At 46.9% G+C, this 11,928-nt stretch overlaps 1 protein-coding gene across 1 annotated transcript in view; it reads right to left on the reverse strand.

Annotated features, from left to right (window-relative positions):
• The window catches only part of LOC109320040 (centromere protein J-like), a 64,626-nt gene that overhangs the window by 44,249 nt on the left and 8,449 nt on the right, over positions 1–11,928 (reverse strand). The window contains exons 3-5 of the mRNA XM_019549959.1: positions 10,235–10,480; positions 9,097–9,210; positions 3,132–3,273 (exon numbers count right to left, since the gene is read on the reverse strand). Of these exons, the coding sequence (XP_019405504.1) occupies positions 3,132–3,273; positions 9,097–9,210; positions 10,235–10,480 (502 nt within the window). The remainder of the gene's footprint in view (positions 1–3,131; positions 3,274–9,096; positions 9,211–10,234; positions 10,481–11,928) is intronic.

An 11,928-nucleotide genomic window follows, 5' to 3' on the forward strand; every position in this document is an offset into this window, starting at 1 on the left:
CCTACAGCAGCAGTGGCCATTGGGGCATTCAGGCCCTCCTGTCATAGCCCCCCCATGCCTGTGCCATATCACATACGCCTGGCCTGACTCAGCATGGCTGTGCCAGGAGGCCTCGAGCACTCCAATGGTTGCTGCTGCTGCAGGTAAGCTGTAGGCCAAGCCAGGGAGCTGGGACCGTGTGGGGTGCTGGGGCCCTGTGGGGGGGGGCATGTGGGCTGTACAGGGGGGGAATGTGAGCCCTGCAGGGGGCTAGGGTCCTGCGGGGGGGCATGTGGGCCCTGCAGTGGGGGTAGGAGACCCACCTCTCCTGAGCAGCCGCCCACCCCACAGTCCCCCCACACCTACCCACACATCCCACATCCCCCCACATACCTCTCCCCCACCCATACACCTCCCACATCCCCCACACCCCTTCCCTCCCCCCTCCTGCAAACCCCACATCTCCCCATCACACCCATTGTGCCCAGCTGCCAGACAGGATGAGACCTTCTGGCAGGAGCTGTGGCTGTGGGGGCAGCTGTCCCCACATCCTAGTTAGTGAAGGGGTTGAGGACTGCTAACTGTTCTATGATAAGAAAACCGAAAGCAAACATCAAAACATATAAATATTTACAATTTATTTTATTGTGATGATAGAGACACGAGTAGGCTTCCAAATTGCTTTAACATTGTAAATATATCTATAAAACATTGCCTAACTGATCTCTCTCTCTCTCTCCCTAGTGGTCTTTTGTATTAATTGTGGAAGAACATGGATTTTGGGGTATTTAAAGAGTGAATTTGGGATTTTTTATCAGAGATTTTGCAGTTTTTAAATAGGGAACACCAGGATTCCTGCTAGTGAGGCAAGTGGCAGGACCCAGGCAGAGAAGCCTGTTCAGAGCTGACACCTGGGACCAGCTGGAGGTGGCTGACCTCCTGGGCACTTGGGGCCATAATGACATGCTTTGACAGTTCAAAGCAGGCCACCACACTGAGAACATCTTTGAGGCAATAACTGCCCAGATGGCAGGGCGGCAGCACACATGACAGTAGTGCCACACACAAGTCAACTATACAGCCACAGCCTGCTGGCAGTTAGCCCAGAAGTGCAGATGCTTTGTCTGCAGCCGTGTAGTCCCTATCTGGGTCTGGCAGGCACACAGCCTTGGGGCCACATGCTGTTGCAGGTCACAGCAAGTCATATCCAGGCAGCTGCCCCCACTGCCAGACTGCTGTAGTGGGTAAAGGGTGCAGGGAACTCTCGATTAGGGCTGCTTCAGCAGTCTCGCTGGCACAAGGGGCTAGTGTCCCCAGATACCAATTGGCTGGGCCCCAGAAGCTCCTGGAAGCAAGTAGCCCCAAGCTGCTTGCCAGGGCAGCTTTTTATGCTGGCTCTAACTCCCCCTGGCTGCAGATCCAGGAGAAGCCCCAAGTGGCACAACTTGCCCCACACCAAAGCGCATGTCTAGGTATGTGCGCTGAGGCAAAAATCCCCAGCTCAAATTTGTGCTGCTCCTATTTGAGCTGCTGCAAACGCACGTCCCTGCATGTTTGGACATGCCCTTACATGATATATGAGATGGTTAAAGTATCTGAAATATCATCTGCATGTGCAAAATTTCACGTGAGCAAACAAAGGGTAGATTAAGGCCCACTGAAAAACGCAACCCTGAGTTTCCTCAAATAGAATATCTATTTTAGTGATCAAGCTAAAGTATATTAAAAAATCTCATTCCTTAAGACTACTCTTGTTCTTCATCATTAGCTGCTATGTGCATTATAACCTTAAGTCATCTATACATTGAGCCTCAGAGGATATGTCTACACATGCATTAATGCTGCATAGTTACTGCACATTAAATTTAGTACCCATAATAACAGGTACTGACTAAATGCACAGTAACTGGAGCTACTATGCAGTAGCACTGGTGCATGTCTTTTTAGTGACACTAATGCACAGTAGACTAATTTTACCATGCATTAGCACAATAGCACAACTTCTGCTGTGACACGCTAACATGCAGTAGAATTAGTCTACTGTGCATTTAGTGTCTTATGCAGATGCACCTAGAGAGCACTAAATCAGTGACCTAATTACAGAGGTGCTTTTCTAAAGGAAATTAAGATCCTGTGAAGCTGTTCTATGCATGTATGACATCCTCAAGTTTTTGCATTGCATTATTGTCATTATTATTTCCCTTTATGATACTGCAGGGACATTTTGAAATAAGCTTTTATGTAGTGGCACTAAAATGTTTGTACTTGCTGCACTGCCCTGGCCTGTTATTCAGATTTTCAGTTGTCCCTCTGATGTGGTTCTCTTTTTGCAAAAGCAAAAAGTCCATTTAGGGAGAAAAGGGAAAAGTTTAGCTTAGATGGCCTTGAATTCTTATTGCAGTTGAAGTCTGGCCCATTTTTATTTAAAGCAAAACAAAATAAACTCACAAAAGGGTAGAGAAAAGAACAGCAGGATACAAAATACAGTTTTTGGTTCTGATGTTAACTCTCGTAAACCTTGCAGCTGAAGAACCACTAACCTAGAACCTGCTCAGCCAGTCCAAGACCTGCCAAAGCATCAGTTTTTTTAAGGTGTTTTTAAACTGTCTTGCTAGTCATAGGTTCACAGCAGCATAGCAAAAGGTGGAGCAGTCTGGGCTGGCTGAGCCCGAGTTTTACTATATAGGACACAAAAAGAAAGAAAGAAGAAAAATAAGGGAGGGTGGCAAAAAGTGACAAGTCCTAAGGGAAAAATATATGAAGAGACCTCTTTTTAAGTCTTTACTTATTTGTTTGGCTGGTAAGTCTGAAAACTGAAGGTAGGTTTCCACTGTGCTCATAGTTACCACATACCCCCCAGACACATAGGCCTCTCCTACTTGTCTTTATTCTAAGAGCCAGCTAAATATTATCAGTGATGCTTCTATTCTGGACCTGGCAGTCCCACCACAGAGCCACAGATTTGTCTCACCTCTGCCTCTGCATACAAGCCATTGTCATTCTAGGGAGAGAATCTTTGTACATAAAACCCACTGATACGCTAACATCTGAAACTGTAACTATACATGTATCACAGCAAGCAAAGCTAGAAAACTATTTTACAGATAACTTCAATTTTGTCTCTCTAGTGACAAACTAAACCCATTCCTCACCTGTCTTCCAGATTTCTATTCCTTGTCTTGATTCTTATGCCAAAGGGTGAAAGGGGAATCTGTTCATCACTTTGCTCTCCTCCTTTTTCTTCAGTGGCAGGCAAGGCTTCAAGGCAAGACTCTTCCTCTAGTAGATCTTTATCTATATGTCAGGAGTGGTGTCAATATAAAGAAAGAATTAATTTTTGTCTTCATTGTTTTCTACATAGTCTAAGATTTTTTATATATATAATTTGAAAGTGCTTCAGGGGAAAAAAGTTAAGATTACCTAAATGGAAAATAAGATATACTTAAATATATCTGCTAAGTCTAATGACCAAAAAGAGGAAAACATTAAAATGATTTAATGGAGGTTCCTTGGGCCCCTGCTAGACATGCAGGTACAGGTGTGATGGAATCTGAGGCATGATTGTCACAATCATGCTTCCTGCCATGCCATATGTGCACGAAAGAAGGTGTAATTGGGGATCATATGATAGATCCCATCACATTTTATTGCTGATGCAGGGGGAGCCTGGGATCATGATTACAGGCTCCCCCTGCACCAGCAAGTAGCAAATTCCTGCAGTTAGGAGCCCTGTCAGGTGATCCAGGAACCCAGCCATGGGGGTGCACCATTGAGGTCCTGTGGCTGGGAGGCAATAAGCTGAACCGGGCTCTCATGCCTTGTGCGCCCCCACAAATGGAAGCATCATCAGTTGTTCACCCCCAATCCCAGGGAAGCATGGTATGACCCCAGGGCTGGGAGCCACATCAGCTCCCTAGGCCTGCCTGTGTAGCTTAGGATTGTGCTGACTCCAGAGCCAAAGAGTTTGGAGCCCAAGCTTGAGTGCATGCTCAGACTCCCAGCTGGACCCCTACATCCAGGACTGTTTTCACACCAGATGATAAAACTGACCTCTTTAACAAATTCTTTGCCTCCATTTTTCTGAGCAGGGACGTCCCCCCCACCGGGATTCCAGACAGACCCAGGAGAGGCGCAGGCCCAGGGTCAGAGAGGACCTAGTTAGGGAACTTCTGTTGGGACTGGATGTGTTCAAATCAGCAGGTCCAGATGATCTCCACCCCAGGGTGCTGAGGGAATTGGCAGAGGTCATTGCGGGACCCCTGGCACAGCTCTACGAGCACTCGTGGTACTCTGGTGAGATGCTAGAGGACTGGCCAATGTGGTCCTCATTTATAAAAAAGGGACGAAGGAGGACCTAGGAAACTATCAGCCTGTTAGTCGTACCTTGGTCCTGGGGAAGCTCTTTGAGAAAATTATCCAGGAGCATATCTGTGAGGGACCAGCAGAGGAGATTATGCTTAGGGGCAACCAACATGGGTTCATTAGAGGCAGGTTCTGTCAGACCAACCTGGTGGCCTTCTATGACCAGATCACAAAATCCTTGGACACAGGTGTTGCAGTGGACGTAGTCTTTCTGGACTTCAGGAAGGCCTTCGACACTGTCTCTCACCCCATTCTCGTTAAAAAATTAGGCGACTGTGGCGTCGATGCCTACACAGTCAGATGGGTCACAAATTGGCTGGAGGGCCACTCACAGAGTGGTCGATGGGTCATTTTTGACCTGGAGGGATGTGGGCAGTGGAGTACCCCAGGGCTTGGTTCTCTGGCCCGCACTGTTCAATATCTTCATCAGTGACTTGGACAAGGGGGTGAAAAGCATCCTGTTCAAATTCACAGATGACACTAAGATGTGGAGAGAAGTGGGCATGCTAGAAGGGAAGGACAGGCTAGAACTAGATCTGGACAGGTTACAAAGGTGGGCGGATGAGAATAGGATGGGATTCAATACTGACAAGTGCAAAGTACTGCACCTTTGGATATAGAACCAGCAGCATACCTATAGGCTGGGGAACTCCCTTCTTGTCAGCACAGAGGCAGAAAAGGATCTTGGAGTCACTATTGATTCCAAGATGAATATGGGCCACCAACGTGAGGATGCAGTCAGTAAGGCTAATCACACCTTGTCATGCATCCATAGGTACACCACACGCAGGTCCAAGGAGGTGATCCGCCCCCACTATGTGACATTGGTCAGGCTGTAGTTGGAGTACTGCATGCAGTTCTCAACACTGCACTTCAGGAGGGATGTGGACAGCACTGAGAGGGCCCAGAGGAGGGCAACTCGCATGGTCAGGGAGCAGCAAGGCAGGCCCTACGAGGAGAGGCTACAAGACCTGAACCTGTTCAGCCTCCACAAGAGAAGTCTGAGAGGGAATCTGGTGGCCGTCTATAAACTTACCGGGGGGACCAGCAGGGAACGGGAGAGTCCCTGTTCTCCCGAGCACTACCAGGACTAACTAGGAATAACGGCCATAAGTTGACTGAGAGTAGGTTCAGGCTAGATATCAGGAGACACTACTTCACCGTCAGGGCAGTTAGGATCTGGAACCAACTTCCAAGGGAAGTAGTGCTCGCTTCTACCCTGGGGGGGTCTTCAAAAGGAGGCTAGATAATCACCTTGCTGGGGCCAAGGGGGTCTTCAAAAGGAGGCTAGATAATCACCTTGCTGGGGTCATTTGACCCCAGCATTCTTTCCTGCCATGGCAGGGTGTTAGACTTGATGACCTGCTCAGGTCCCTTCCGACGCTACCAACCATGAAACTATGAAACTATATGGGCATACCTGGCCAAACATTCAATTAATGGTGTAATAGGAACCAGCCACAAGGTTAACAGAGTTTTGCAGAAGAACTTTGTGGCTTATTTCTCACTTTATCATGCCATTAACTGATTGATCATATGACTGGGCCACAATTTAAGACATAATTAAGTGGTTAATTACTTAGGAAGTATAACATGTGGCAGGGACCTGACAAATCTCATTAAAATCAAAGGAATACTTGTGTGTTTATAGGTAAGCAAGTGCTTGCAGGCTTTGAAACATTAGGATGAGAGATCTCAGCAGCTAGCAGGATTGAGCATTAAATGAACAGAATTATACCCACCCCCCGCCCTCTGGCTCAGCAACTGGTGCCTCCTGGGTCTGGGGGGAGCACCTGGGGTCCTCCCGCAGCCAATTGCCAAGCCGGGGTGATGTGGGTTGGGGGGGATCCCCCATGTGCTTGGTGGTGGACCCGGAAGTGGACTGGAAATACTTTCAGTCCACTTCCGGGTCCACCACCGAGCACGTGGAAGGCTCCCCATGCTTCTGTGGGACACTCCATCCACCCCACCATCACAAAGGTCATGAGCCATGCCTGGTACCTCGAGGTATGTAGAAAAAACATTTAAAGCTGTGTCTATGGCTGAATCACTGATTCTCTGAATCAGCATTGAATCTTCAGATTCGGATTCAGCCAAATTGAATCGGGACAGTGATCTGAATCAATAAATCAAATCACTGTCCCCAATTCAGGCCAAATCCAGATCAAATACAGCCCATTTACCATACCCCTATTAGCCATACTAGTGTTTAATAGCCACAACTAAAAGGTAGTATGACACACTTTGCTCTTTCTGATTTCTGTCACTACCTCCAGATTAGATGCCCCCAAGTGGATAACAGAGCTGCCTGTTTCGTTTTTTTTAACTTGTAAAAGAAAAGCCTACAAGCCTGTAGCAGGGCACTAAGGTGCCTGCTACTGATAAACAGTAATATGGGCTCAGCTGCCAGTCACCAGAGCAGCACAGGTGTGGGTTGCCGACACAACCAGTCTGGTCAGCTGTCCGGAAGGGGGCCGGGCCTGGCCTATATAAACAAGCCAGGCTGAGGCCAGAGTCAGTTCCCCTCTGGCAGCCAAGGAAAGTGGAGCTCTCTTGGAGCAAGCAGGGCAAGCATAGCAGAGAAGCCTGATGGCCGGAGCAACGTCTGCTTGATGATAGTGGGTGGAGGAAACCCTGACAGGGATGTGCATAAAAGATAGCCAGTTGGCCTGGAATTTACGTTATAGCCCAGGGGCTTTGTGTTTTCTGTTTTGTTGTTGTGTTACACCAGAGGACCGGGTGAGGCTGTAGGGGTGGAGGAGGCCTCATAGGAGCTCCCCAGTAGTGTGGGGGTTCCTGGTGCTGGAGAGGGTGCTGCGTTTTGGAGTGTCCTGACCCTGGCCCCAGTGTGGGCAGTATCGTGGGGAAAGCCTGTGTGGGCGCAGGCAAGAAGCCCCAGTGGGGCGCAAGACTCGGAAAGGGGGTCTGGAGGCCAGGCACAGCTACGGCTACCTGAGCCTCGATTGCAGGGAATCGCGAGGCAAGGCCCTGGTGCGGGCTGCGAGAGCCGCGGGAGAAGCCAGGAGGCACCCGCGAGGGCACAGGTGGGCAATGGAGAAGAGTCCGGGGACCTGTGAGGGCACGGGTGACTGTAGGACTCACGTGTAGCCCAGAGGTTGGAGTGCACTGGGTGACTAGACCAAGCCAAGATACATCAAGGCACCGTGCCAAAGAGGGTAGAAAGGCAGCCTCCCTTTTACTATATCAACATCAAAGACATGGACGGTGAGGTAAAGAGGGTGCATTGAGACCGATTTGGCACGGTAGCAGGGCGCTAGGGGAGTTCACGGCACCCCTAGGTCGCATCCTGCCACAAAGCCCCGCACCCTTCTAACTGAAGTAGCTGACTATATTCACTGAAATGGGTTAGCTGCCATTTCAAAAGCCAGAACTTCAGCATTAGCCTCTAGTAGAATGACTCCTGTAACTCAAGTAATAGAAACCTGTAATCTTACAGAAGGCCTGGACCTGATCTTTCCTGTTAAACACATTGCATGTAGAGCTGGTAGCTACAGCATCCACTATTTTTGGGTGGAAATGCAGCAAGTGCTACTGATGGGGGTGGGCTGGGGAGTTCTTGATTTTTTCTTTTTTTTCTCTTCCCCACCCAGTACATTCCAACCCCATCATGCCTTGCTACTTCACTTGGCACAACAGACAGGATTTTGCTCCTGGAGAAAAAGAATCCATCCATGTTTAAAGAATCCATCCATGTGCAACTCAGCTTCTTTAAACCTCTGGCAGATGTTACATCTTATCATGCCATTAACGTATTAATTGCATGATAAAGTGTAACATGTTACATATTCAGCCAATTTGTCATGTGATAAAATGTCAAACCAGCCCAAAATATGGCTGGATCATATCATGCTTTAGTTTGAATATGCATGTCAAAGAGTGCCCACTTAAGTTTCCCAGTATGCAAAGAGCCCAGTATTCAGGTGTAGGTCTCTAATGCTAGGTTCTGACAAGCTTAAAGCTGCACTGGGCAACCTATCTTCAGCAACCAGTCCCCAAGAGTGGGCTGTCTGGCTCAGCTTTAAAGGTCCAGGCACACAATGGGATCTTGGGAATTTTCCCCCAGGTCCCAAAAATATCATGTGTCTTGCCATGCCAGATTTTAAATATCTGGCATGACAGAATGTGTGATTTTTGGGATCCAGGATAGAATTCCTCAAACTCCATTATGCATCTAAATTAACATCTGCCAGGGGCCAGAGCATCAGATTCATCCACAAAGGTGCAAAGAGAAGTAACTTGAGCCTCCTTGTGCCAGCCTGACTAGGGGAGAATCACCTCTTTTCTGAGGAAGAGCAAGCTGTAGTGCCACCATTCTTCAAATATACCAGCTTTAGTTCAGTTTAGGGCATGGGCTGCAGGAGAAGATAACAGAGCAATGCTCACTGGCACCAGCTGAAAACTAGCCAGAGAGGGCAAGTAAGTTAAACAGCCTGGAAATGGTGGAACTGGAAACAAATCCAGGTCCCTTGACCTCAACCCATATGCCCCATGAACCAAGCCAGGCAATCTGCCTTACCTTACAGGGTCTACTGCAAAGAGAGTCAAAGGGAACACACTAATCCCAGAACTGCTCTAGCACTGGGATTTTCAAACTGAGACACAAGAATGGTTGACCAGGGAGCCATTCTTCATGACCCCTCCTCAGATTCACAGCCCTGTTCAGCTTTTTCATCAAGTTTAGTTGTTCACAATAGCATAAAAGAATATATTGCTCAAATCCTTTCTGGTATTCACCTTTGTCTGCTGTTATTTCCTCTTCTAGAGCATCTTGTCTGGAAAGTCTTTTTGTGGGGCTCCCAGGACACAGAGATAATGGCTCTGGGTGTGCTCCTATGTTCAGAGAAACAGCTTAAAATAAAATATTTTCAATTAAAGTGCTGTAACTGCTTTTGAAAAAAAACACCCATCACCATTGCCTTGTTCACCAGAGCACTTAAGCATGTAGCAAACCCTAAGCATGCACAGTCCCACCTAAGCCAAGTGCGCTACTCATATGCTCAGAAATGGACTCACATGCTCAAAAATGAGCTTAACTACCCTGCTGAGCTAGGGACTTTGGATCTTTTGGTGTACTATAGCACTATACTGTGATAGTTATAGGAACAGTCCTCAAAATGTTTCCAGTTGCGGCCCCACTTCCACCAGATAATGTCATGTAACCCCATATACTGTGTTACCACTGCTCACAGTTACCAAAGGATTTACTGAGCCTTAGCTCTGTAGTAACTGTCCATGTGCCCAATTTCAGTAGCATTATGAAGTGTGTGTGAGTGGAGCAACAACCCCAGGAACTACTCCACCTGGGGAAGGGGAACCTGCCCATCCCCTGGCAGACCCCCATCCCCCTCCAGCCTGCTGGACCCCAACTCCTCTGCCAGCCCCCCAGCCCCTCTCCCACCGCATCCTGATTTACCTGATATCAGGCGGCCATTTTGATCCAATGCAACCTCCCCCTAATGCCCCCGAATGTCTGTGCTTAGCCTGGAGGTCCTTTCCAGCCATGACTTTTCTATGATTCTATGATCATTGGAAGCCATGCTGGTTCCCTTTAAACTTTCTCTCTTAGAAGCTACCACATTCCTTACAGCTGTAATTACTTTTCCTTTTTAATCTAAACTTTTTCTATTCCCCCTGTACCCATTCCATAGAAACAAGGTCTCTGCTTTCTATGTTAGTACTAGAAACAACATTGCCACTATTTCCAAACATGGAGAGGCAAAACAAAAATGAATGAAAAAACCCTTACTCTAAAAGTTTTTAAAGCAACATTAAAAAAATAATGAAAGTCAAAATGGGTAGTAAAGGCAAAAATCTTGATGCTTTGCACATTGTTCCTGAGTGCAGATTTCCACAGCTGCAGTTTATTACCAACCTGGACCTGGAATTTGTGGATTCTCTCCTGAGGTTTCTGCACAGCTATTGTTTGGTGAAGAAACTGGGGAACCTCTTTGCAGGGGTGGACGCATTATTAAGGGATCAGTTTGCAAGTGACCAGGGCTCTGGACTTGTGGAGAATTTTCTGAAGGGAGCTGGACAGGAAATAAAGTGGCAGCAAATCTTGGAAATGGTGGCATCGTGGGAAGTAGTTGGGAAGAGACCCCAGAAGAGGGTGAAAAGCCTAAAAGAACAAAAGAGAGAAATCAGTATGGTACCGGATGGTGATTCTGTACTGAACCACAAATTTCCTGCAAATCTGGGGCTGTACTAAACCATGGATTGCTTTACATTACTCACTGGGCTTTGCATATTCAAGCAAGATGTTACATTTTGTTATTTTATTTTTTTGGTTTACAAAATACGCTTAGTACAACCACCAAATCCACATCCACAATAATCAAGCACCATAGGGATGAAAGCCTAACTAAACTAGCTATAAGTTTAAAGGATCCATCTGCCTTGCGAGAATATAAATTTGCATAGAATGAGATATTAGCTCATTAGCACAATCTCACTTAAAGGGAACTAATAAATGATTCCCAAGAAAAAGAAATGCAGTTGCTCTCCATCCCTTCTCAACTATCTCATCAAGCAAAAGCCTAGCTTAATAAGTCTTGCCACAGGCTCCAAAGGGTAAATAAGGGACTCTCAGTCCACTGGGGAAGCAAGTTTCAGAGCAGATATTCTAATATTATAAAAACCTACATCTGTCTGTCTGTCCGTAACACTTTATTCATGCTCTGATTGGCTGTCCTGGCAGGCTTCTGCCTCTGCCTGCCCCCGCCCCCCTCTCCCTGGTCATTCTTGATGGGCAATTGGCTTGTCCTTTCATAAAAGGCTCCCTGTAATAACATGTACAAAACTAGAGATTGTCTTCAGGAAAGCCCCTATTGCCAGCACAAAACACCAGTAAAGAACATCATAAAAGTGGTTAGACCATCATCCACGTCCTATGCATTGTTTCCATGGTACTTTAATAGGAATTACATGACTAAACACAGGCAGACAAGGTTTTTTGGGTGAATCAGATATCTTTTATTAAACCAACTTAAATAGTTGGGAAAAAAAATTTAAGCAAGCTTTTGGGTTTAAAAACCCTTTGTCAGGCTGACGAAGTCTCTGCAGTTGGTGTGTGCTCTTCCTGGAAGGCATGAAAAGTAAAGAAGCCAGAGGCTGGGCTGGTGTGCATACAAGAAAGACAGTCAGTGAAGATGTAAACTGAGGTGTCAGTGGGTGAGAGACAGGCTGGGTGCAGGGGGGAGAAGGGGGATGAATTTAGCAGTTAAATAGTGGAGAGGTACCTGGGGAGTCAGATGTTAGGCAGGTTATAAGGTGTCATAAATCCAATGTCTATATTTAGTCCATGAGTTTTAGTATCCAGGAGGTTGATAAAATGAAGTTCATAGTTTCATCTCTGAGAGGTGTCTTGTAAGTTTCCTTTGAGGATTAGAACTGAGAGACTGGAGTGCTGTTTGGTTTTTTTATGAACTGGACTGAGAAAAAACTCACTACTTATACTATGAAGATCACTGAAGATAAAAACCTTGGTTAAACTGGCTTGCATCCATAGATGCTTCTCGAGCAAATCCCGGGATGTCATTCTCCCCCTGTACTCGGCCTTGGTGAGGC

This window comes from Crocodylus porosus, unplaced genomic scaffold, assembly GCF_001723895.1.
Source record: "Crocodylus porosus isolate Cpor-Errol unplaced genomic scaffold, CroPor_comp1, whole genome shotgun sequence".
Lineage (NCBI taxonomy): Eukaryota > Metazoa > Chordata > Crocodylia > Crocodylidae > Crocodylus > Crocodylus porosus.